The sequence below is a fragment of the Syngnathus floridae genome, chromosome 15 (genome assembly GCF_059516105.1).
Source record: "Syngnathus floridae isolate MCC-2025c chromosome 15, RoL_Sflo_1.0, whole genome shotgun sequence".
In the NCBI taxonomy this organism is placed as follows: Eukaryota; Metazoa; Chordata; class Actinopteri; order Syngnathiformes; family Syngnathidae; genus Syngnathus; species Syngnathus floridae.
In genome coordinates, this window is record NC_142427.1 from 6,798,090 (window position 1) to 6,820,931 (window position 22,842).

The 22,842-nt window shown below is 43.1% G+C and overlaps 4 protein-coding genes across 6 annotated transcripts; 3 read left to right on the forward strand and 1 right to left on the reverse strand.

The window, feature by feature from the left end:
* The first annotated feature begins 797 nt into the window (after positions 1–797).
* rnf121 (ring finger protein 121) lies at positions 798–4,403 on the forward strand. The gene is made up of 9 exons (XM_088399618.1): positions 798–961; positions 1,797–1,834; positions 1,992–2,133; positions 2,239–2,393; positions 2,475–2,582; positions 2,849–2,969; positions 3,058–3,191; positions 3,356–3,457; positions 4,010–4,403. The coding sequence occupies exons 1-9, from the start codon at positions 884–886 to the stop codon at positions 4,128–4,130; spliced, it is 999 nt and encodes a 332-aa protein (XP_088255744.1). The 5' UTR covers positions 798–883; the 3' UTR covers positions 4,131–4,403.
* A 144-nt stretch (positions 4,404–4,547) lies between these two features.
* On the forward strand, positions 4,548–5,853 carry LOC148386178 (interleukin-1 receptor accessory protein-like). Its single transcript, XM_088399619.1, has 5 exons — positions 4,548–4,762; positions 4,839–4,880; positions 4,956–5,018; positions 5,076–5,205; positions 5,276–5,853. Exons 1-5 carry the CDS (start codon positions 4,738–4,740, stop codon positions 5,460–5,462), a joined length of 447 nt encoding a protein of 148 aa, XP_088255745.1. The 5' UTR covers positions 4,548–4,737; the 3' UTR covers positions 5,463–5,853.
* Positions 5,854–7,418: 1,565 nt separating this feature from the next.
* On the forward strand, positions 7,419–21,428 carry LOC148386179 (connector enhancer of kinase suppressor of ras 2-like). 3 transcript variants are annotated; one of them, XR_015863261.1, is made up of 23 exons: positions 7,419–8,012; positions 10,013–10,176; positions 11,120–11,322; positions 11,404–11,509; positions 11,790–11,831; positions 11,901–12,020; positions 12,871–12,930; positions 13,012–13,080; positions 14,404–14,550; positions 15,166–15,284; positions 15,611–15,816; positions 15,893–15,985; positions 16,636–16,826; positions 16,900–16,948; positions 17,008–17,186; positions 17,273–17,346; positions 17,743–17,814; positions 17,910–17,974; positions 18,754–18,854; positions 18,926–19,421; positions 19,840–20,039; positions 20,116–20,213; positions 21,236–21,428. XR_015863261.1 is itself a non-coding variant. In XM_088399612.1 (22 exons), the coding sequence occupies exons 1-22, from the start codon at positions 7,949–7,951 to the stop codon at positions 20,161–20,163; spliced, it is 2,850 nt and encodes a 949-aa protein (XP_088255738.1). In that variant the 5' UTR covers positions 7,419–7,948; the 3' UTR covers positions 20,164–21,029. The 3 variants fall into 3 exon arrangements, 2 of the variants coding, with proteins under 2 accessions (XP_088255738.1, XP_088255737.1); XM_088399612.1 differs by lacking the exon at positions 21,236–21,428 and having other exon boundaries at positions 11,422–11,509; positions 20,116–21,029; XM_088399611.1 differs by lacking the exon at positions 21,236–21,428 and having other exon boundaries at positions 7,420–8,012; positions 20,116–21,029.
* LOC148386180 (olfactory receptor 52L1-like) lies at positions 21,414–22,678 on the reverse strand. The gene has a single exon (XM_088399620.1). It carries the CDS (start codon positions 22,667–22,669, stop codon positions 21,689–21,691), a length of 981 nt encoding a protein of 326 aa, XP_088255746.1. The 5' UTR covers positions 22,670–22,678; the 3' UTR covers positions 21,414–21,688.
* Positions 22,679–22,842: the final 164 nt, after the last annotated feature.

Sequence of the window (22,842 nt, forward strand, 5' to 3'; positions counted from 1 at the left end):
AGGTCCTCTTCATTAATTCATCACCTGAAGCGTGTCCCTGTAGCATATTGCCTCCAAACGCCTCATCTGGAAAACATGCCGCTAATGTTTTGGATATTGCTTTCCCTTATCTCGCTGGCGCTTCTAGTAACTATAGCAACCATGCAACGGTTTTCATGTGCATTGCATGATTTATGAAACAAAAAGGGGGGAAAAAAACTGATACCTCGTTTGATCACACGCATGTCGACAGATTTGTCGGGCAGCACCTACTGGAATTGTCTCAACAGTCACCTCGGAAATATTTTAACTTAGTTAAGTTTTTATTCACACTGCGTTAACGATCGGTCGTCAGTTTAATCTCACGATGAGAGCGCTCACCAGTCCCCGACCAATAAAACTTCATCGTCTTGGTTCTTGGCCAATCAGATGAGACTTTGGTTGTCATTTCAACCAATCCGTATCCCCATTTTGCATGATTTTGCTACTTTGGCTTTCCTTTTCCGGTCTAAATGTGGCGGGAGTACTCAAAATGCAGGTTTTAACTTGAAACAATAATTATATCTATAGTGACGCTTTAGCAATCCTCCAAGGCCCTGGGCAGATTACATGATTACATATTACATGGCAACGCATAGAATCGGAAATCTCATTCGACAAAAAAGGCAATTTATTCTCAGAACTAAGAGAAGAGCTTCGAAATTATAGACAGTTGCAAATAAAATGTTAAGAATCCAATGAAAATTTTCAATTAACAAGGAGAATTTCATTTGGAAAATGGGGTCAAAGCTCATTTTGGAAGTTTTATTTTGAAGCTCAAATCGGGAGAGACAAAACCGGAAGTGACCATATGACATGTTGTTAGTTGCTAATGGCTCCCGAAAGATAAAGCAACCCTCTGAAGATGGCCGGGATGTTTGAGGTAGAGGTGGATGGTGTGGAGCACGACCACGGACTAGAGCATCATAATGAACCGATCCAGGTGAGTGCAACGTCTCATACGCGTAGTCGTGACAGGTGGAGTGGCTTTCGTTTCAGAACGCTAGTTGCTAACACGTAAAACACCGCGTTAGCTTCTCCGCTCAGGTTTAGCCCATCGTCAGCACTTGTTCTCTATGTTAAGCTCTTTGTTTACCAGCGGTAATATTCTTTATTTCATTTCTCTCCTTAACCTGCTGGCTTTCAGTCAGCAAATCATTTTACGAGACAAGCAACATCACAAGTAAAATGTGCAGCTTCAAGGCCAGCTCCAAGGCTACCCACCCTTGCAAGCAGCAGTCATTTAAATAGGTCGTTTCTGCGTTAAAACTCTGTTAGTGAATAATTAATAACAGTCAATGCAGAATAAAATAGCCAAACTGCCTAATTTGTGACTCTTAAGTATACAGCGTGACGTGGTGGGCGGAGGTCAAAGGTAACCTGTTTAATGCCGTAAAGGCGTGGCCATTTTTTTGTCATACCTGAAACGGCAATAAGTCAATTAAGTCGGGTTTAATATCAGTACGACGACTGTCATGATTAAGTCACACAAAGGTAAGGCTACATGGAAAGTGACTCATTTATGTGCAGTGAATAGCTTGAAATGCTGCAAAGCTAAGTCAGCTATTGACTGGGTGGTGTGTTTCAGCCATTTTCATAACATTTTGAAACAACAGTATAACTTTGTAACTCAATTTTATAACTTTTCTGCCAGCAAATATACCACTCGATGATTGTAAAATGACATTGTTCTTTTTTGTCGTTTTCAAGGTCGCACTAATATTTCTCCCCTGCATTTATCAAGTGGCCACAAAGATAATTTTGTCTCTTGTCTACAGTTTGATGCGTCTAAGCTCTCACCGGAGGAGAAGTGGAGGTGAGTGTTTTGTCAACGCCAAGTCTCGCAATCCAAATAACAACTGTAACTGTATTCAAATGTTGTATAGCCAGCCAGAGGCTCAGAATTAGTGCCGTTGTGAAAGCAAACATTTTTCTTACTAGCTATGAATGAACACTTGTTTTTTGTTCAACAGGGTGGAGCATGCCAAGATGCATGCCAAACACAAAGGCCACGAGGCCATGCACGCCGAGATGGTCCTGATCCTCATCGTCACACTTGTCATCGCCCAGCTCGTCCTCGTGCAGTGGAAGCAGCGGCACCCAAAGTCTTACAACGTAAGAAACAACACTTGTTGTTGCCCTGTGTAATAAAAAATAAAAGTGTCCATTGCTAACTTTTTGTCCCCGGTTTACATGTGCCGTCATGCTGCTGTCTTGTAGCTGGTGACTCTGTTCCAGATGTGGGTAGTTCCTCTCTACTTTACTACCAAACTTCACTGGTGGAGGTTCCTGACCACCTGGTTTATCTTCTCTGTCATCACAGCATATATTAGCTACCGTGCCACTCGCAAGCCTCTGGCCTGCACCACACCGAGGTAAAATGCAACTTAGTGCCGCATCGGTTCAAAAATACGTCGGTCCCTAAAGAACTTTGTCGTCTGCTCGCTGTGCTGCAGGTTGGTGTACAAATGGTTCCTGCTCCTCTACAAGATCAGCTATGGCACCGGAATAGTCGGCTACACTGTTGTTATGTTTACGCTTTTTGGCATCAATCTTATTTTCAGGTAGGCCATGGGTCTATTTTTTTTTTTTTAAGGGTGTAAACATAACGTTTAAAAGAAATTTCTGACAATGTGCGCAAATAACTGGCCACTAGATAGTGCTGTTTGCCACAATTTTGATTGTTCTACAACTACTGTAACAGTGCACCTGAATGTATTTGAAATGTTTTTTTATACTGGATTTGAGTAAAAGGCCACATTTGATTTAAAAACAAACTAACGTTTTAATGATCGTACAGTGCTAATCACACGGTGATACCTCCATGCAGGATAAAGCCCGAAGATGCAATGGACTTTGGCGTGTCCCTGCTTTTTTACGGACTGTATTATGGTGTGCTCGGAAGAGACTTCGCCGAGATGTGTGCCGACTTCATGGCGTCGACTGTCGGGGTAACAAATGGAGAGACTTTGCTCATGGTGGATGCACCTGTCGCTGCTCCAAAAGTAACGTTGACTATTTTGTCTCTCCTTTTTGCAGTATTACAGCGCATCCGGAATGCCGACTAAACATTTGTCTGATAATATCTGCGCCGTATGTGGACAAGCCATCCTCGTTGATGTCAGTGAGGAGGGGATCATTGAGAACACGTACAGATTATCCTGCAACCATGTGTATCCTTCAAATAGCTGACATAACAGCAGAATTCCTCGTTTGTGTCTTTCGAAACCCCGTGAGATTGAGTCATTCACATGAGTGTCTGAAATTGCGCAATGAGCAAAGAGCTCAAAAGAATACACTCATAATCAGGTTTGATCTGCCTTGACGTCACATCCAGGTTCCATGAGTTCTGCATAAGAGGTTGGTGCATCGTGGGAAAGAAGCAGATGTGCCCATATTGCAAAGAGAAGGTGGATCTCAAGAGGATGTTCAGCAACCCGTATCCTTTGGTCAAATATACTCAAAATGAGTTCAGGGTGGAAGTGATCATTTTGTTATCCACCACGATGCGCTAAAATGAGTTGAAACTCGTATAGTTCTCATTTGAATACTTTGCAAGGGGAACACAGGAGGATTTAATTTTTTTGTCATTTATCGGAAGCGTTGCGAGTAAACTTCTAAAATGGATGCATAAAAAGTTCCTCTTCCCTTTTTGAGGCACAGATTGTAATTTTTTTGTTTTTTTTTAACCTATGAAAGGGATCTCCCAGCAACCCGCATTACAAGAAAATAACAAATGCAATTTCTACTTTTCTTATACTGTATACATTTTTTTTAAAATTCAATTTTGGTTGTTAGCTTAGACTGAGATGTCAACATTTTATTTATTTAAGTGAAGGAATTTATTGGGTTTGTGGATACATCTGATAATTAACCAAGGCAAGGCGGCCTTTTAGAATCACAATTGCAGATACGGAATGCCTTTAAGTATCTAAAACCGCTAGAATATTGACAATGTATTCATTTTTGTCCTTAATTTAACATTTTGTAGCTGGGAAAGGCCACATGTCATGTATGGCCAACTTTTAGACTGGCTTCGCTACTTGGTGGCCTGGCAGCCTGTTATTATCGGCTTTGTGCAAGGCATCAACTACGTCCTCGGTCTGGAGTGACCCGCAAGTGTGGGGAAATGGACAAACGGACTACACGGAGAAGAAAACACTCCGATTCTAATGACTGGGAGCCTAGCAATGAACTGAAACATCTGTTTTAAAAAGTATCTGTACTTTTTGTATATATTTTTAGGCGCACATCACCAGTACTAATGTTTGGGTTGAACCATGATCTCAATATCTTGTCAATTCTCAGATTTTTTTTGGGGGGGGGGGTCACACCCTAATTGGATTTTGCAACTAATGTCCCAGTAAAGATGTTCATAATCATTAGCTGACTGCATTTTACTTACTTTGGTGACTATTGAACAAATTTGGTACCAGCCATTTTCCTTTTTACCCTAACTCTTAAAAATATAAACACCTGGGATTGACCATGTGTGTTTTTTTCAGGATGATGCCATATTTAATAAGATGAGATCATCGGGAAATGTGGCTCTAGTCAGACTTGCGTACAAAACATTGCTTGACCCAGTACGTGACTCGTATCGGAGTTCCCCTTGGAACTGAACTTTAAAAACGTGAAGTAGGTCCTCCGAGCTGTATATAAACGCATCACAGGCATGTGTAGAGCGAGCAGTCAATATTTAACACCAGAAGAGTCACTATGACACTGTCATCTGTCATCAAAGGTAATCCTTATTTATTTTTTGCCAGCTCATTTCATTCACTGGTTCACGGTTGTAAAGAAATGATTTCCCTCCACAGCTCTGGGCTCTTTAAGTCTATTGCTAGCGGATTCCGCTCCAGGTACGCTCTCCTTTTTTTGCCCGTCTAAATCGGCTTTTGTTGTTTAGTGTTTCATTTTCGATTTGTGTGCGACAGTGTCTCAATACGGGGTGCCAGTCATCATTGGATCTGACGACATGCAAGTCAAAGCTCAACCAGGTAAGACATGAGCCTTGATCTGAAGAATTCTGGACTTAAGTGTAGGTTTTCCTTCAGGGCATCCATTGATTCTCCATTGTGAAGCTTTGTCCAACTGTGGCCATGATATGACCCTCCTCTACTGGCTCATCAATGGCTCATTCCCTGAAGATATTCACGACGATGACAGAATAACCGAGTTAGAGACGTGAGTATTGCTCTGAATAACCCCAAAACATTTTATGTGTGTTATCGAGCGTATCTGTGTCTGATTTCAGATCCACCTTAGAGGATGGTAAAATTCTTTTCGGAAGTTTGCTGCTGAAGAATGTCACCTCAGAGGACCTCAACGCCACTTTCACCTGTGTGGTTAGCAGCAGTGTTGGAATGGCTCATAAGAATGTAACGCTAACAGAAAAAGGCACTAAATATTGGGGGGAAGAGAAAATACAGAGCGCTGGTTGACATTTGTCTAAATACCTAGAATGCTCAAATTCAAGCCAGCATTTTCAATATTTGACAGAATGTATGTTTAAGTACTGTTAAGATTCTGTTTTTGCCACTAATGCTGTATTTCCGTATTCACTCCAGCAGGGGGCAGTGTAATACGAGAAAGAGGCGGAGCCCAACCTAATGTTAAGAAACAAAAGAGCTGCCTACTTCCTCAGGATAATAGTAACTGACTTAAGATTCATTTTCTCTTCCACCTTGAAGCGTCTTCTATAAATTTGACCGAAGTCGTCCTCACATGTCATTGAACTGGAGCTAAGGATTAGTTTGGCTTTATGGTCTGATGTTTGTATTGCCAGCAATGAAATGTGCAATCCAATAAGAATTAAATTTGTGCACAGCTTGAGTTCTGTGTTTGCGCTTTTTAATCTAGCTATTAATAAGGTTTGTGCCAGGAGTGGTACGAGCCTGACTACTAGTAGAGTCCATAGATAGTCATCTCCCTGGACTGCTGTAGCAGACAGCGCCTGTCATCTTTATTAGATGCACTTTGACCTCCAGCAGACACTGCATCCCTAAGTGAAGTCTCGGTCGTGGCGGCTCTTTCACAGTTGTCAGTCAAGCATTGAACGTGACATTTTCTTTTTTTAGGTTTTTCCCAGGGTTGGATTCTCCATTGAGAATCAAACCACCAGCAATGTAGAAAATATAAAATTATTACTTGTAAAATGCTTACTGTTCGTGACAACAATTTGTCCGTAGCCCAATTAATATAACATGGCAGATTGAACTAGTATGGTAAAACACAGCAGGCGTATTTATTTAAACCAAACAAAAAATATCTGTGAAATTACTCATCAAAACATAATTTTCTTTTTATGCTAGTGTAGACCGTGCGCTGAATATCTAGTCGAGTCCCAGCCTGGAGCTGTTTCCGGTAGAGCAGTAGGAAAAGCAGCATCCTTGTCTCATTGGTGACCGTCTTTCCACTCCACTGCCCTTTGCACGATGCAAGCTGAGCAGCCACAAAGGAGGCAGGAGGAAACATTGTGTTTATGGGGGCATCTTGGTGCCCAAAGGAGTACGAGAGGCACACAAGTCAGAGCTGAAATGGCATGTGGGGTAGATTAGGAGAAAGGCTAATGGCTTGATATTTTATGTCAAAAAATACATGCTGAATGTCAACTAAAAATATCCAGCTATCCTCTATTGCCCAGTTTACAGGTGATCAGGAGCATACACGCTGAAAGGACCTTTGTGACGTCATTTTCCCTCAAGCACGGTCACCTCTGATCACGCTATGTTTTTTTTTTTTTTGCCCTGCGATTATATTGTGCTACTAATTAAACACATCTAACCTCTGCAATAATTATGATTTATGACAGAACAAGGTTGTATGGAGGAAAAACAAGATACTGCATGAATGCTACACGAGCAAAACACGGTGGTGGAAGTAAAAAGAACAAACGTGATCCAAAACAACGATTAATCGAAAAAAAAAAACCCCATCATCAAATGATTTGTATTTTAATAGTCAAATAATTGTTTGGATTCAATTTTTCTTGTCCAAATCTTCTGATTTCCGGCTCTCAAAAGTAAGAATTCTCTGATTTCCTTCATGTCAGCAGGCCTATTAATCTTTGGTTTCTCACCAAAGTAAGATGCATGCAAACATCTGCTTTTACTTTGGAAAACAACAACCATCAATCTTCCGTGTGTGATATTGCTTAACTTTTGTTCATTTTTTTAAATCACTAAACTAACCAAATAAAAATAATTTGTTGATACACGTATGTTAATTAATTAATATTAATCAGGGGGAAAATATTTTTGTCTACACACATTAGTGCAATTAAAGTTGTTCTCTTGCTTCTAATGAAAACTCAAGTTCGCACATTTAATTTCTTTTCTCTTTCCAAGCTCTTATTGTCATCTCTGCAATTCCTTCAGGAAGCCCCTCCTCGCCTTGGCCCCTTCCCACAGCTTGGTGGCATGAATCAGCCGGCCCCTCATACCCACGCACTTTGCGCGCGTTGGGGCTGTGCCTCCTCCATGTCTGTGCGATGTGAGGGAGGATGCTCGCCGGAGGCTTCCTTTGCTCTCAGGAGTCCTACTCAAAGTAGCCAGTGGCTTCTTTTTCTCCTCCTCCACCTCCTCCTCTCCCCGATGCTGCCGCCGCCGCCACTACCGCCGCCGCTGCTGCTGGAAGAAGCGAGGTCGTGCAGCATCCCACACCGTCCACGGAGCCTGACACGCATGACAAGTGAACGAGCTCTTTGACGGCCGCCAGCAGCACAGGAATGTGCCCAAGTGTGCTTTTCAAGCCACATTGAGGAACCTACCTCTTTTTCTTTTCTTAACAATCATCTCCACGCTGCAGCTCAACCCCGTGATTTTTGTACCTCTTTTATTTTTTCGTGTTTTATTGCTAGCGTCGTTGCAGCTTGGTGAAGGGTTGTTTTTCTTTGCTTTTGTCACGCGTGGACGAGACAAACTTGTGCATGGCTCTCGTCATGGAGCCCGTCAGCAAGTGGAGCTCCAGTCAAGTGGTGGACTGGATGAAAGGTAAGATTCGAACATCAATTCCACACTACAATGCAAGGCGGAATAGCATTGAGGGAATGTGCACGGCATATCTCGTGCACAAAAGACTCAAAACACCTGATGAGCCTCAGATTTTAATTACTGCGTTTAATGATCTAATCGATTTTTTTTTCCCACAGTGGGAAGCATTCGCCCTTTTAGCCAGCTTCTTCTCAGCCTAACAAATCCTATACAAGTGTCTCTTAACGATGTAAACAAACCTCTATTGTGTTCCTTTTGTTACTGGCGTCTCACAGGAGGAGAGCCAGAAGGGAAATCGATTTAGTTCTGTACATGGAGAATTAACCTTTGACTTGAATTTGGTCTAAACAAAGTGGATAATGTATAGTGTCTTGAATATTTTGATGGTTAGAGACATTTTAAATTGTTGTAACGCTTCAACTCACATGCAAATACTGTGTTTTTTTGGGGGCAAATAGTATTTTAAAAATATGATTTTGGAATTTATGTTCTCCCTGTTTTTACTTTCATTAATTTTTCACAGGTTACTCTTCCCATATTTCTTGACCACAACCTACATGTTTGATAAAATCCAAATTGTCCATATGTGTGAATAGTAGCCAGAAAGGTCTTTTTTCTGGTATTATTCCGCTTGCATGTTAACATTAACATCCGATTACAATGCTAAATGTGTGAGCCGTGTTGTTTTGCTGTGCCACGTGCTCACGTGTTTGACCGCACAGCCTCGGGGATCCTTCAAATGATAAAGTGTATACCTTCACAGGCGCACACACACCCTCATAACTCTAAAGATGACGGATTTTCTTTTTTATAGGTTCAGATGTCGCGGCAGTAATAATGCTACAAACAGATGCTTTTTGCTTCTGTGCGGTGGCTCGGATTCAAATACATGTATTCTGATGATGCCATACATTAGATTAAGCAGAGATTGGAGCAGTTTGGATGATGTGTAAAGAAATGAAGGAGGGGAGAGAATGGGAATGTTTAGTTTCCCACATGTGACAAGTGGAGCAGTGACGGTTCCAGTGCCCGGGGCCCAATAATGGTGATGTAAAGTGAGGGGGAGAGCGAGGGGGAAGGGGGAGGGCCTTCAGTCTTGTCCCAGCTTCTGAGGCCTGGCTATGTTTTGCACTTACTATTCAGCGCCTTCATTATTAGCATAAGGGTCGGTGATGTCACTGGAGGCCAAACAGGGGCGCCCCTGTGACCTTCCCACAATTCCACTCTCCACCCCCAACCTTTGTGTGCGCAAGACGCTTTCTTCCCAGCTGTGACAAAGCCGCTTTAAAGGAAAGATTCTCATTAGGAGAAGAGACAAGAATTCCAGCTTTGACTCCTTCTTGGAATAGTGTGCAAGCGCATTTGATGAAAGTGTGCCACATGCATTTTTCAATGTGTTTTTTTTTCGAACATGTTTATTTCCGTTACATGTCTACATTTCTTGCTGATCAATGACGGCCCAAATCCATCGCCGTTCCCCTTCTAGAGGTTTAGAGCGGCTACATCACGAGGCGCCTTTTAATTTCTACGACTCGTGACTGATAATCTGAGCAGCTCATGAAAATGGACATTTGGATTATTTAGTGTCATCAGCACGCTGTCCTTAAATAGATACTCTCAAACAAGAAAGGATCATTTCTTACTTTCAGGGACTTTTGTGTCCATACCTTGTATAATATTCTTTTATAATTATGGAGGCAGACAGACGGCGCATATGAACAACTGCAGCAATGGATTTAACACCTGCTGCCTCAGTGAAAAGAAAAATAAGCAGAGTGCAAACATGCTGCTCCTTTTTTTTTTTTTTTTTTAAAGCCATGCTGAAAATGATCCCCAGGTTTGTTGACGACAGGAATTTGTCGTATTCATAAAAAGATATTACAGACTGAATGCAAAAATTGCACAAATGTTAGCCCGATTTATAGATTGCAAAAATTTGCCATTGCCAGGCAACAAACAGTTGGCAAGCGCGTGAGTCGAGACTTGTTTGCTTCCCGCAGGACTGGACGACTGCCTACAGCAGTACATCAAGACGTTCGAGAGAGAGAAAGTCGGGGGGGACCAGCTGCTGCGCATCACCCACCAGGAGCTGGAGGACTTGGGAGTGTCCAGGATCGGCCATCAGGAACTCATTCTGGAGGCGGTGGACTTGTTATGCGCACTGGTAAGTCCAAACCTCCCACGCGGCCTCTCCAATACTTTTTTGGAGTTGGAAGATTTGCCAAGCTGTTGTTGTTTTCCATAAACTTGCACTGAGGATTATTTACTGGTCATATTTTATTGATGAGGTCAACTGATGCTAGTTAAATGCAAATTGGGCATTTGGGACCTTTCAAAAGGAAATTTGCTGAGAGTAGTAATTGGTGTCAAGGAATTATGGCGTGCAGTGTCACAAAGTTTAGCCTGGGTTGTTAGCAGAATTTTTTTCCGCTGGGTGTGTTTCTGCTCCGAGGTCTCATTTTTTGACATGTTGCCAAGCATCGACACAAAAAAAAAATGCATCAATCATAAGTCATGTGTATGCATAAGTGTGTCTTCCATTTGATGCAGTTCCAAATGAAGATGAAGTTCTGGCGAGTGAGTGTCCTGCTATAAAAACATCTTTTGAATCTTAATTGAGTTGCTGGACAGTGAGGGTTTAATTTCTTGATTAGGATTTTCAAAAACACAAAGCAATGCGCCAATGGCGGCGGCATGAAAAGGCTGTCAATAGACAGAAGTTTAGAGAAGTGGAGGAAAGATGGTGACTCCATATATACCTCCCCCCTCCCCTCACGGAGACACACGGAGAGACAGAATGAAGATTTAGTGGACTGAGGTCGCAGATGCAATCTGAATGTAAAATCCTCTCATCCGACATCCCCGCACAGGGGCCTGGCTTCAGCTGCAAAGCTTCTTACATAACTAGGATTTACTTTTAAGTCTCTCCGGCATTGCTGTATTAGATATGATTAGTGTCCCTCCTGCCGCGGTCTCCTCGCCCGGGGAGGATGTGACTGACCCCCCCCTGCTCCCCCCGAGGCCGCTTTGCCCTCAGGGTGCTCCATCTTCACGCTGCACAGAAAACTCACCTGACTTCACATATCGACGTCTGCTCTCCCGTCTAGAATTACGGACTGGAGACGGAGAATCTCAAGACTCTCTCTCATAAACTCAACGCATCAGCCAAGAACCTGCAGAACTTCATCGCGGGGAGGCGGCGCAGCGGCCACTACGACGGCCGAGCCACTCGTAAGCTCCCCAACGACTTCCTTACATCCGTGGTGGACCTCATCGCCGCTGCCAAAAGCCTTCTGGCGTGGCTCGACAGGTGAGCTCGTGATTGTTTCCCGTGTACGATGGTGTTGAAAACACAATCTCAAAGGAGAAACCATCTCACGGTTAATTGCAGGTGCTCCTTCTTCTCCAGGTCACCGTTTGCGTCTGTGGCCGATTACGGCGTCACCAGGAACAACGTGATCCAGCTCTGTCTGGAACTCACTACAATCGTACAGCAGGTAGCTAATTAGCTAATCGCGTTCTTAATCGTTTGCCGCAGTTGGAGAATCTTTATCGAAAGAAGCGAGAGAGCGCTTTGAGAAATGCCTCCGCACTGGCAGTGATTCATTAGTTTTTGTGTCGGTGCACGTCTGCGTGGGCGTGGTGGAGGTTAGAGGTGCCAAGCTGCTTGCTTTTCTGCTTATATCCTCCTACAGCCCCAAATGCCAATAATAAACCATTTGGACACATTCTCTAGTGGTAACGCCGCTCTCTTCATGCCCCCCCCCCCTCCCTTAGGATTGCTCCGTGTATGAAACGGAGAACAAGATCCTTCATGTGGTGAGTTGATTTCACATCTTCAATCAAAGCAACCCGATAACTTTTTAAAGGCCATTTTGTCCTCGGCAGTGCAAGACTCTATCGGACGTGTGCGACCACATTATTTCCTTGTCGTCGGATCCCGTCGTGTCGCAGGCTGCGCATCTGGAGGTGGTGCAGCTGGCCAACATCAAATCCACCGAGGGATTGGTAAATATATTTTGGGAGATTGTCTCTGGGCAATAACATTCGATTTCTTTAGCTTTTGCAACCTCTGCACTGTGAAACTCCGTCCCGAAACTTTTGAAGCATTTGGTTCCAAACGAACAGATCATTTTCATTGCTTCTGAAAATATGAGTTGCTGCCCAGTTTTCAAAATGACTTTGACCAGCGAGCCCGTGCGCACTGCTGGCCGACCTCGCAGTCATCCCGAAAAAAACGAGGTTTTGCTGCGCTCGTGGGCATATGAATCAGCTAATACGATTCAAGGAAAGCCTCACTCATGGTAATATTGGGGGCAAAAAATGTTCTGCTTCAACACGTATTAGTAAGTGGATCTCCTTTGCGACACAGAAATCGGGTTATTGGGCGAAGGAAACGCACTCGGATCATCAACGGTTAGTGGGACAGCGCTGTGGCGTTGACCCACTCTGCAAAGCACCCCCCCTCCCCTCACAGAAATGGTAGCAAGAAGTTCTTTCATCCGTTCACAGAACACTGGGCCCATTGGCCTAAAAATAAACCTCTTAGAGTCGTCTTGAAGACGGGTATTGCTACTGTTTATGTGTGTGAGTGTCCACGTGCGGCCATGCACATCTGCGGGGCGATAAATTGTGTGTTTGGGTGTTTGCCATGCACTTGTGACCCCTTTTAGTGGAAAGCTTTCAGTTTTGAGCTGTTTCCAAATCATCTGCTATGTTTGAGTCAATCCGCCATGAACACGGAATCAATTTCACATCTGCCGTCTTGAAGATGATTCGAAAATTTGACGTGCTGAAATTTTTTCCGAAGTAAATGTAACAATGTGGTTTAACGCTGATCTTTTTTTTTTTTTTGTAGGGGATGTATATTAAGTCAACATATGACGGTTTGCATGTCATCACCGGGACAACGGAGGGAGTGAGTGGGATTTCGTTTTGTGCTACTAGGAAAAGTGCGGTGTTGTTGGATAGCTCTAATTATCGCTCTTTGTGTTTTTAGTCTCCGGCTGACCGCTGTAAGAAAATTCACGCTGGAGATGAAGTCATTCAAGTCAATCATCAGACTGTGGTAGGTATTGGCTTTAACTCATGAACAACAAAACAATTTTTTTGGGACACTAAAAAGAAAAAAAATTCCGGATCTGTAATTCAACCTTAGCAACTGAACAGTGCACCTTTTTTTAATTTTTTTTTTTTTAATGCATTATACCTATTGTAAAATAATTGATACTTCTGCGTCTGTATGCAACAGAATTGAGTGTTATTATGCGCCAAAGGGCAAAGTAATTCTCCCACTCAATGCAACATGTTCATTTGAATTCTTTATTATTTTTTTTCCGAAATCCACATCCTTTGTTGTCAGGATTTTTTTTTTCACGTGGAAGAAAAGAATGCGAGGCCCACCCCTCTTAGAAAATGACAAAAAAAAAAAAAAAAAAACATAGTCATAGCAACCAGCCTCTTCATAGCAGTTAAAGTGGTAGGAAATTGCAGGTGCAATTATTGTTTTCTTTCGATACGGAGCTGGAGTCTGAGCCACGGCGTTTTATGTTTGTGATTGCCAAAGTCTCTTTGCTTGTATTTGGACGACTGTTTGGAAGGTCGTCAAAAAACATTCCCCATCCCTCTCATAAAAATAGCAATGGAGTGCTCCACATTTTTAAAGGCTCCAAGATAAGCTAATGTGTGTTTCCTTAAACACTTAAGTGTAAAATCAATCATAATGGCAATGATGTGACATTTTAATGCATGTTGCCAATTTGGATATTTTTATTGATTTAAAAAAAAAAAAAAGTGTCGTGGGCCACCACTGCCAAATATTACGGCAAGCTTTGTGTTCTTTATTTGTCTCTTTTCTTGCGGTGTGAGGACTTCTCCGCAGTGACTGTCAAGATGAAAAATGACTCGGAATGTGACAAAGTAATTGCTTGCTTAGCGCACTCTTTCCCAGGCTGCTCAAAATACACAATAGACCCGATAGACACTTTGTATCCCGAGTGCACTGCCTCTCATATTCGCAAACATTTGGAACAGCACAAAAGAGTATTTCACTTTAAAAAAAAAAAACACCGAACATCACCAAACTGGGTTAAATTGTATTTACAAGGCGTGTGGCTGCTCGTAACCTCGAGGCTTAGCGCGACTTGACAGAACGTTCAGAACGATGACACGGGAGGCTTGTAAGCTGCTCCACGGCCTCCGGTGTTGCATTTAACATGAAGATCCTCATCAATATGAACAAGCGGAGATGCATTGCAAACAAATCATAAGGCATGTGCAATATTGTCATAATAGGCAAAGACGATTTTTTTTTTTTTTTTACTCAACCAGCAAATATTGAAGTTTTTATATTCTAGCATGATGTTTGGATTGTCCTATTTTTGTCCACTAGGTGGGCTGGCAACTGAAAAACTTGGTGAACCTCCTGCGTGGGGACCCAGCAGGCGTGACCCTGACGTTGAAGAAACGCCCACAGAGCACACTCACCTCCACTCCCGCTCTTCTCAAGAACATGAGATGGAAACCACTGGCTCTGCAAGTATGACTACTCGACCCGCGCAAATCAAATGCGCTGGCTCGCGTCCCTTGGGTATGAATATGAGGGTTCACAATATATCTACTGGAGAGTCCACTTTAGAGTTGTTCTAATTGGTTGCAGGTGCAAGCAAAATGGATTCACAAGGATATAAATGGCATCTGTTGTCCTACTTTTGTCGAAGAATGTTGCTTTATTAGGAAAATGCGCCAATGCCACAATGAGCACAAACGAGAGCGATGGCTGTTTGTGTAGTCCAGTTAGTCTTTGAAGCACAGAGCAAAGAAAACGCTTCTACTCCCCCCCCCCCTCCCCCCCAGAGGCCCTCGAGCTACATTTCGTTTCCCTGCATCACATGACCCTTTTCTTCTTAAATCCGGCCGGTGCAAAAGCACAAACAGAATATCAAATTTGGATGAGAAATGTTTTAATGTCCGCTAACAAATTTCTTGTTGCTTAGTCAGCTAGAGCTAAAATATGGAGCGCTGCATTCAAATGATGCCGCCGACTGCTCAGTCACTCACTCCGTGTAACTGTGACTCTTTTTGTTGTCCGGCCTTTCTTACATTCATGCGTTCACCTCACTCACTCATTCACACGCAGCCGATGTTCCCTCAGAGCCCCGGCAGCAGCGTTGCCACACCCACCAGCACTTTAAGCACTCCATCGAGGAGGGGAAGCTGCGCTCTGCAGGACCTCTACATCCCACCTCCTCCGGCGGAGCCCTACACCCCCAGGTACAGTAACCTGTGGTCCGCGGCCCTCTAACGGTCCATAGCGGTATTGCAGGTGGTCCACAAAATTGGAAATGGAAAGTAATTTTAACATTTTAAAAAATAAAATGTATTTATTATTTAGAATTGATTTATTTTCCAGCTAATTTTGCGAAGCATTTACCCATCCAAATTATGTTAAATGTAGCTCAGATTTCCGAAATAGACATTAAGATGGCTGTTCATGTGCAGCAAATGAATTTCTCCTTTTTTATCCTCTGCAAGAATATATAAAAAACATATTTCAATTTAATTAATCCGGTTCCAATGTGTGCCAACTTTTTCCGTAGAGATGACAAAGTCAGTGCGCAGCGTGACGACTCTCAGTCCGACCACGTCCATCCCAGCAAGCGCTCCGACTCCCCAAATTCCTACCTGGACCAAGAGTGTCGGCGTCAATTTCCTCTGGTGGAGGACGACTCCATTCTATACTGTTACGAGTACGAGCAGAACCAGGAAGTGCCGTCCGTCCGCAGGGGGAGCACACCCACCTACAGTACGACTTTACCAATGTGTGTTTTGCGGGGTGTCGGCCGCGTGGCATTGAAGTTTCCTTTGCCTCGTGATCGCAGGCAGGCTCAGGCCCATTTCCATGCCGCTGGAATACAACTGGGCGGGAGATGAGGAGGAGAACCTGGCCAAGCAGAAGAGAGAGAGCAGGCGAGGTGGGTGGGCGAGTGAGAAAGAAAAGGGGAGGGGGCTGACAGAGAGGAGCAGAGGGAGCTGATGTGAGTGGGAGGAGATCTCCTAATATCCTCACTTCTTCTCACATCTCACAGTGGAAGGATGAGCTGGCCTGTCACAAGCGCAAACATTCCGGATATCGCATCCTGCCTCCGTCCTTTCCATATGTTCATCAGCCATCACACACACACACACTTGCTCGCTATCTTCCTCACTCTCAGTGTTGCTTGTTGGTGATTGGATGTCAAAAGTGTGCGGCGGTTGCTGCGGCAACTGTTCCATATTCTCACTAGTTTTTCACGTTTTATGAGAGATGAGGTGATAAACAGCGGGATGAGACTGTGGTGTTTTATTTTGGTCTCAAAGGCAAAGTTGGTTTCTTCTCGGGGATGCCACTGATGTCTTTTTTTTTTTTTTTCTTTTGTGCTTTTTATAAAAAGTGAGTCTTATTTTTATCTACAAGTGACACTATTACTAGCTTTGCACATTTTCTGCCCGGCAACAGCTATCCTTCACAACATTGTTGTGGCATCAAGTACAGTCTCGGAAGAATCAATACAAGGGTTGAAAGAAAATTCGCATCCAATTTGTATTACAAATCTGAAGCCAGCATTTTATTTTTTTTTTACAGAAAATTCCCTGCTGCGTTTTGCAAGTGAAGACAAAGGCCATGGGGGAGAGTTCCTGCTGGGCCGGAGTCTGAGTCACAGTCGGCGAAAGTTGGAGAGGGGAAGCAGCCCGACTCACTACACGCTCATCCCGGCGCTCCAGATGGAAGTTTCCCTCTCGACATCCAACTCCGACTCCGCCTCCCTCTACCATGTTAGTGCCTCTCTCGCCTATGATCATCTCAGTGACTTCACAAAGGGGGTCACGCTTCTCTTTGACTTTGCAGGTGTTTGAGCGATCCTCGCTGCTGTCAAGGTCAAAGAAAAAGAGTAAAGGTAAGACGTGCCCAAATTGTTTTTCTCTGCTGGCTTTCATATGTTTTCCTCCCATGCAGCCGGAAGCCCCATGGCCTCCATCAGCAAGCGACGGATCTCCTGCAGGGACTTGGGTCAGGGTGACTGTGAAGGCTGGCTGTGGAAGAAGAAGGATGCCAAAACGTATTTTTCTCAAAAGTGGAAGAAGTACTGGTTTATTCTGAAAGACGCGTGTCTGTACTGGTACATGAACGAGGAGGTGAATGGGAAGATTTTCCTAAAGATGTCTAACTATATACGTGCTTTTTAAAGTGTAAAACATATTTTTAATTGTCTTCACCACAGGATGAGAAAGCAGAAGGCTTTGTCAATCTTCCGGAGTTTAAGATCGATCGTGCTACCGAATGCAGGAGAAAGTTGTGAGTCATGTTTTTTTTTTTCATTTGCATTTCACTTTGCATTACTTTAAGATGGTCAGGCTGGCAAAATGATATCGGAGTTGTAGTATCGGAGCACTTTTATTGGTATTGGTGCATCTCTATTATTAGTTATGTGCTGCATGGTTTGCTTGAGTAGGAATAAGACATACTTTTTCTATTCTTGGGTGCAGGAATGGGTGCAGAAATGCAATGCTCAGTTCTAATTGAGCCAAAAATATTCACTGACACTTTGGCACACACTTGTGACAAAAGCCCTTATGCTCTTCTATTTGAGATCATGTGCCAGGTTTCTCATCTCATTCATATGTTAATGTCTCCTATATGCTCCTGTTTTTACGCTCACATTTTGAAAATGTGCATCTGGCTTCATTTCAGCGCGTTCAAGGCTTGCCATCCCAAGATAAAGACGTTCTACTTTGCAGCAGAAAATGTAGACGACATGTCCCGGTGAGTTAATGAGCGCGACCCCGATGTTGAAATTGAACTGCTTTGTCGGCTTGCGTCATAACTTGCTTGTCCGCCCACCCTTCTCCATCCCGCAGGTGGCTGAGTCGTCTCAGCGTGGCTCTGGCAGGCTACTGCGAGCAGGACAAAATCCAGGATCAAGGCGAGTCGCACCTTGCTTTCCCCATAAACTCTTTCAAAGCATTTTTCAAATGATGTTTTTCAAAATCTTTATCTGTAACCTCTTTTAGTAAGCTACTTTTTATTTCTTTACTTTGCATTGACTTACTTAACAGTATGGGGACCAAAAACTCAAGGAAAAGAGAGTGCAAGGGCACCATCTAGTGGCCGTAACTATACGCTTAGTGACGCACATGGAAAGTCAACAGTATTGAACATAAATCCCACACCCGCCCACATTACTTAACAAATAATATGCAATGACTCTACATTATGGAAATAGCCCCCACGCCCTCCAAAAAAATCCATATTATTGCAGTTAAACGGATCTGACTCATGCAGGATAGTCAACAGGATATTTCTGTTTTTTTTTTTTTTAACACTATCTTCTCACATTCCAAATCGAATTATATGCAGAGTCCCTGCTTTATGTTGCACACAATTGCTCATTTTAGGGCCAGAGAACGCCATAATTTTTTTTTTATAAATGGGCCGGAAATCCTCTACCTTATCACGGTTCTATTTTGAGAAAGTCGTGTAGGAGCCAAGCAATGGTGGTGTGTGGGTGAACTGGTCTGTCATTTGAATTTTTTAAGAGAGAGGGATCTTAAAATGAAGACTCATAACGCCCGCAGAGGACATCACAGGACATTCTCACATTTTTCGAAGCTATTCGACCTCAAAATCACACCTACAACTGCCGCTCATTCTGACAGCATTTCAAAAGCCTGGTTTGATTGTGCTGTGTTTGTTCCTAATTAGATTACTGGAGTGAGAGTGAGCATGAAGACATGGACATGACCTCCATGAGCAAACAGGACAGTCCACCACCACCCTACGACACCTACCCGAGAGCATCGTCAGTAAGTACCATCAGTGGGGATTTCATCTCGAAACCACGGCAGAATTCACGTTAACATTTAACGGTGTTTAGGTGAGCCCCTTCCTGGAGCCCAAACACGGTCATCTCTCCTCATCCGACACATTCCAGTCACGTTCCTCTCATGAGGATTACCACTCGGAGCTCCAGGAAGGCGGCGGCGGCGGCAGCAATAATGGCGGAATCTCCCCCGGACAGACGACCGGCAACCACCGAAACTCCTGGCAGGACCAGATGGAGAGTAACGCCAGGATGCACTTCCTTCAGGCGTATCCCGTGGACGAGCCCCTGCTAGCTGATGACAGGGAACAAATGGCCATGGAGTATCGCAGGCAGTCCACACTGCCTGCGCAACGCAGCCTTCTGCAGGAACAATACCGAGCCTTGCCCCTACCCGTCAGGTCAAGTATGGATATGGAGGCGGGAGGGAAACCTCGCAGCTTCACGCTTCCCCGAGACAGCGGTCTCCACGCCATCCTGGCGGCCAACGCCGCCGCGTCAGATGAGACAACACCTCGACACTACCAGCTGGAGCGGCCCAGAGAAATAGGTTAGCTACCTCAAGACCTTTACAATGCTTGTCCTCATTTATTTTTGATCTTAAGTTCACTTTTTTGGAGAGGACAAAACAAAGCAAAGAATTTATTAGTACGTCGATGATAGGTGTAGTACCAGCGTCTTGCCGTTAGAGGGCAGTGTGGTAGCAGGACAGTACTGGAGCGCTCATGAGCAGACACCAGATTGTAAATCTTGCGAGCATTTACATGATCAATCCAGCGATTCATAAACATACTTAAGAGCATTTAAATGCAATAGTAAGTGTTGGAGTTTGTGTTATTCCAAATTTTATGACTATAAAGATATATATTTTTAAGTAAACATTGCTTAATCTCCTTTTTTGACTATTAATCGATATGGTCACCGGAGGAAAATAAAACATTTGAACTAACAATATTTCTCCTTTGAAGGACGTGGACGAGACTTGAGGCTGCAGTCGGATTCGGTGGGGGATTTGTACCGAGCTCTGGAACACACCAGTCTGTCGGCCTCGGCTGAGCACCGGTCGACCAGCCGCTTGGAATACAAGCGCTCGTTTGTACGCAGGGTTAACGACCCTTTGCTTAACGACAAGCTTCACCGCCTCCGCATCCTTCACAGCTCTCTCAACGTACTGGCACAAAGCTCAGGCATAAGTGATAATTGCGCTCCATAATGCTTCATGAATGTCTTTCATTTTCTTTCAGAATGTCCCTCTTCAAGACACAAACCGCTCGATGGGCTTTTTAGGCTAATACGTGGAACCACTCTCCTCGGGCCCTGCCTCGCTGCTGGAGATGAAAAGGCAACAGAAAGCTTCATTTTCCTTCCTCCCCCCCCTTCTTCCGTTTCAACCAATTCTTCTGAGTGTTGCTCCTTCACTTGCTTTCTGTAGTTTGAATGAGGAGAATATTTGAGCACTGGTGTTTTGAACGGGTTTGAAAAAAAAAAAAAGCACTTTGTGTCCCTGTCATGGACTTGATGGAGAGCTTGTTCACTCACATGCATGGCTGTTTCCCATCACTTTTGCTGGAATTCTGCACAGTCGATCAGATCAGGTTGACTATTTTGGATGTACACTCATTTTGTTTTGTGTCTAATTATGAATCGATATGCTACACAACTTCTTGAGGTCATGTGCTGGAATACAAATAGTCAATCAAGTGCTGTGCCTCAGTGATTGTGAATGTACGTTGTACTTTTCCAAGAATAAGCCAAGAGGATTGAATAGGGGTCAAAATATCACATTTGGCAATAAGGAAAGTGTATTGTAAAATATTATTGGGATGCTCACAATAATTGTCTATTTTTGTATGCATGCAGTCTTTCCAGTTGTGGCAAACTAAAGAGATTTTTTTTTTCTAAGTGTGTTTAATTTGAAGAAGACTGCTCGTCTCGACTGCCTCGACCTCAAGACTTATTTTAAAAAGCTAATTTCACTACAAAAGAGATGAGGAGTAACCCGTATTTATTCAGTGTTTAATGTACACGCATGTTTTGTAATATTGTACTAAAACACGTGACCATGCCATTTAACTGCGCACGTGTGCCATATTGCCGTATTGTAGCTGCAATACTTTTATTTAACGATGGAAATAAAGTATGGCGTGGGCACACAAAAGATGTGTTTTTCTCATGATTATATGTCAAGTTGCTATTCTTAAACACTAGCTAGACACAGAAGCTCAGAATAAGATAGGTAGCAATAATGTACAGAAAGAATTTTGCAGATTGTACAAAAAACTAATGGGTCCTTATCACAATTTTGTGCTAATCATACTCTGAAAAATATCAGAATGAAAATCACAGTATTTTTTTATTTTATAGACGGCGAGGAGCTCCCAACACGTCCTTTTCAAAGACAAAGCATTACGGACATCTATAAAAAGGTATTTGGGTGATACTTTAATATTTGAATCAGTCGTTTCTGCAGATTTATTAGAATCTCTCTTAAAAATCATTTAAAAACAAAAGCGTTTACATTCAAAGTAGGAGGAAATTATTTCAATACACTCAAAAAAATAGAACTGGCACAGTTGACATATCATTAATTCATGCAAATGATATTCAGTTCGATAGATACAAATGACAGATAGACATAATGTAATTTTAATTACACATTTACTTACTCATAATTTTTCACGTGGGATAAATATGATATTTACACACTGTTTATTTATGTGACGGGTTTTAGGAAATAAATATTGATTTAATCAAAATGAATTAACACGCGTCAATTTGTCGCTTAAATTATGTGTGTACAAAAATAAAACACTTTTGCTACTTAGAAGTAAAAGTCTCATTTGGAATTATCCTCTTTGCTATGCTTGATGGTATGATCTTGTATATCATACACAGCTTTATAATCTGAACTCGAACAAGATGCGTTCCGAGTCCGTATAGCAGCGGGTTGACGACAGGTGGAATGATGATGAAATACATTGACAAGAAGATCCGCGCCTCGATCGCAACATGACTCATATCGAACCTAGTCTGAACAATTTCAAACAGGGCTGCAATGCTATAGTTTAAAACGGAACATAAATGTGGCACGCATGTTTTAAGCGCAACAACCTGGGAGCCTTTAGATAATTTTTTACAGACTCGGAATATCTGTACATAGGAGAAAACAATCATGATTAATTGAGGGAAGACCAGCAATCCAATAAGCAAAAGCCCAACAGTACTTATGAGGGATGTGTTTGAACATGCGTTTTTGACCAATTCCATGTTGACACAGTAAAGCTTCGGTATGACTGTCCCACAAAAACTTAGCCGCAGAGTGAGACTGAAAAAACAACCAAATACAATGAACGGATAAAGGCCCACAACTGCAATCAGTTTGTAGATCTTGGAAGGCGTCATGATGGTGTGATAGTAGAGCGGGGAACAGATGGCAACATAGCGGTCGTAACCCATGAGAGCGAGTATGCACAACTCGGAAGATCCAAATGTGTGCAAGAAGTAGACCTGAGCGAAGCACATGTTGGCGCCGATTGCGTGTGTCTTCGACAAAAGGATGCTCATAACGGGAAGCAGCAACGCGCTACTCCCGTAGATTTCGTTGAAACATAACATACATGCAAAAATATTCATAGGCTGGTGCAGCTGATTGCATCGGTGGATGACGCTGATCAGGAGTAAATTGAGGAAGATGGTGACAATATAGAGGAAGAAGAAGAAAGTAAAGAACACATGTTTGTGGTTCTCCAGGGTCGCGAATGATGTCAGGGTGAAGGTTAGCGTCGTGGTGTTCTTCATCCTGAAAGGAATTAAAAAGATTGTTATATATGATCATGGTTCGTCATAGTCTGGAGTACCTGAGATTGCGTCTTCCGCCCCACGCTCCTGAGCTTGTGCCGTGCACGAGTGTCTTTTTATGCTTACACAAAATGGGCTTGGTTTGCTGTGGTCAAATTTTTGTTACTATGGTC

Excerpts from the sequence above, each read along its gene's own strand:
- rnf121 (XM_088399618.1), top strand. The coding sequence starts at position 884 with ATGGCCGGGATGTTTGAGGTAGAGGTGGATGGTGTGGAGCACGACCAC. Across the intron at positions 1,835-1,991 it reads TCACCGGAGGAGAAGTGGAG|GGTGGAGCATGCCAAGATGC; the intron begins GTGAGTGTTTTG and ends TTTGTTCAACAG. Across the intron at positions 3,458-4,009 it reads AAGAGGATGTTCAGCAACCC|CTGGGAAAGGCCACATGTCA; the intron begins GTATCCTTTGGT and ends AACATTTTGTAG.
- LOC148386178 (XM_088399619.1), top strand. The coding sequence starts at position 4,738 with ATGACACTGTCATCTGTCATCAAAG. Across the intron at positions 5,019-5,075 it reads GCAAGTCAAAGCTCAACCAG|GGCATCCATTGATTCTCCAT; the intron begins GTAAGACATGAG and ends GTTTTCCTTCAG. Across the intron at positions 5,206-5,275 it reads AGAATAACCGAGTTAGAGAC|ATCCACCTTAGAGGATGGTA; the intron begins GTGAGTATTGCT and ends GTCTGATTTCAG.
- LOC148386179 (XM_088399611.1), top strand. The coding sequence starts at position 7,949 with ATGGCTCTCGTCATGGAGCCCGTCAGCAAGTGGAGCTCCAGTCAAGTG. Across the intron at positions 15,285-15,610 it reads GCGGAGCCCTACACCCCCAG|AGATGACAAAGTCAGTGCGC; the intron begins GTACAGTAACCT and ends CTTTTTCCGTAG. Across the intron at positions 17,815-17,909 it reads AATGTAGACGACATGTCCCG|GTGGCTGAGTCGTCTCAGCG; the intron begins GTGAGTTAATGA and ends TCCATCCCGCAG.
- LOC148386180 (XM_088399620.1), bottom strand. The coding sequence starts at position 22,669 with ATGAAGAACACCACGACGCTAACCTTCACCCTGACATCATTCGCGACC.